This window comes from Vicia villosa, unplaced genomic scaffold, assembly GCF_029867415.1.
Source record: "Vicia villosa cultivar HV-30 ecotype Madison, WI unplaced genomic scaffold, Vvil1.0 ctg.000506F_1_1, whole genome shotgun sequence".
In the NCBI taxonomy this organism is placed as follows: Eukaryota; Viridiplantae; Streptophyta; class Magnoliopsida; order Fabales; family Fabaceae; genus Vicia; species Vicia villosa.
Window position 1 is genome coordinate 122140 of NW_026705241.1, and position 1818 is coordinate 123957.

Consider the following 1818-nt stretch of genomic DNA (forward strand, 5'->3'; position numbering starts at 1 on the left):
TCTACACTGCAATCAGATCCCTCCGGTCTTCAGACCCGAATTGTTCGTAGTCAGATCCCTCCTAAGTGCACAAATTACCCCTGAATTTTTTTTATTCACCCCTTATCCGACATTTAATTTATACGCTTAGAAAAAATTAAAATAAGTTATAAAGGCGTAAAAAAAATATTACAAGAGTAGAGCGAAAATTACTTACATTAGCCCTAGTGATATTAGTCCTAAAAGTAAAGAATTTTGCATCCAAAAAAAATCACAATGGATCCTCTCCTTCCCTCCATCCCTCTCCTTCAACCAAAACACATGCAATTGCATAGAAAGAACTAAGAAAAAATGATAAATAAAATAGATGAGAGAAAATAATAGAGAGAGAAAGAGACATAAATATGAAGGAGATAGTTGGAGAAAAAATTGTGAAGAAGATGATCCAAACCAAAAAAAAATGGATTATCTCGTCAGAATCCACCCAAATTAAAAAAAAAAAACAAAATAGCATAAGCAAAATTCAATAGAAAAAGGTGAGACCGCCAACTTGGTTCTCAATTCTCATTGGTCGGTTTTAAAAGACACGGATCGCCAGGTAAGTTGACAAAGAGCCATTGATAAGAAATATAGTTTCTAATCTAACGGTAGATTTGCTTTCAGAACAAAATTCTGTTATAAACCGTGTAACTATAAAACCTTGCCAACACCTCTTCCTAAAATATCTCACCATCTCCATTTCTCAGCACTTTCTTACAGTAAACCGAATTCACAGCTTGAATCTAGTTTTTCAAATTTCAAAATGGACGCAAGCACGAAGGTGAAGAAAGGTGCCGGAGGAAGGAAAGGAGGAGGACCAAGGAAGAAGTCGGTCACTAGATCCGTCAGAGCCGGACTTCAGTTCCCCGTCGGAAGAATCGGCCGTTTCTTGAAGAAAGGCAGATACGCTCAGCGTGTTGGAACTGGCGCTCCTGTTTACCTAGCTGCCGTTCTTGAATATCTTGCCGCTGAGGTAAATTAACTATCTTCGGTCTCAGTTTCACATTGCTACTAACTTTGAATTTTGTAAATTGAATCTGAACCCTAATTTTGAAACTTGGTTAATGGTTCAGGTTCTTGAGTTGGCTGGAAATGCGGCACGTGATAACAAGAAGAATAGGATAAGTCCAAGACATTTGTTGTTGGCTATTAGGAATGATGAAGAGCTTGGAAAATTGCTTGCTGGTGTTACTATTGCTCATGGTGGTGTTCTTCCTAATATTAACCCTGTGCTTTTGCCTAAGAGGAATGAAAATGCTGCTGCTAGTACTCCCAAGTCTCCATCGAAGGCCAGGAAATCTCCAAAGAAAGATTAGATATTAGGGTTTATTTATTTACTTGTTTTGTGTGGATACTTTAGGTTAGGCACACCTCTTGTGTGGCAAGAATTACTCAATGTATGCCAAGCAATGTAATTGAATGTTCTTCTCTCTCTTATGAGTTTGATTAGTTAATGAAATCATTTTTATTTTAGCTATTTTGTTGTTTAATAAGTTCAAGTTCTTTGATGTTTATGGATAAATTATCATTAGGTTTTGGTTTTTATTAGATTTCAATGCACTTTAAATTCATACTACATTACAACATCAATCTTTGAACAATAATTTGCCATACCTGGTGTACTGCATACTTCCATGTTTATTGATGAAAAGAACTTGAACCTTATGCTCCATGAGTTATGAAGTAAATAACAACTTTCGATATCTAGGATCCACCTTTTATCATGATTGGTGAAGTTATTGTGACTGAAATAGTTGGTTAATATAAATGTATTAGATTTATACCTGTGTTTCAAGTCAA

The 1818-nt window shown here is 35.8% G+C and overlaps 1 protein-coding gene across 1 annotated transcript; it reads left to right on the forward strand.

Moving 5' to 3' along the window:
* The first annotated feature begins 698 nt into the window (after positions 1-698).
* LOC131629084 (histone H2A.1-like) lies at positions 699-1495 on the forward strand. The gene is made up of 2 exons (XM_058899883.1): positions 699-991; positions 1092-1495. Exons 1-2 carry the CDS (start codon positions 782-784, stop codon positions 1332-1334), a joined length of 453 nt encoding a protein of 150 aa, XP_058755866.1. The 5' UTR covers positions 699-781; the 3' UTR covers positions 1335-1495.
* The last annotated feature ends 323 nt before the right edge of the window (positions 1496-1818 follow it).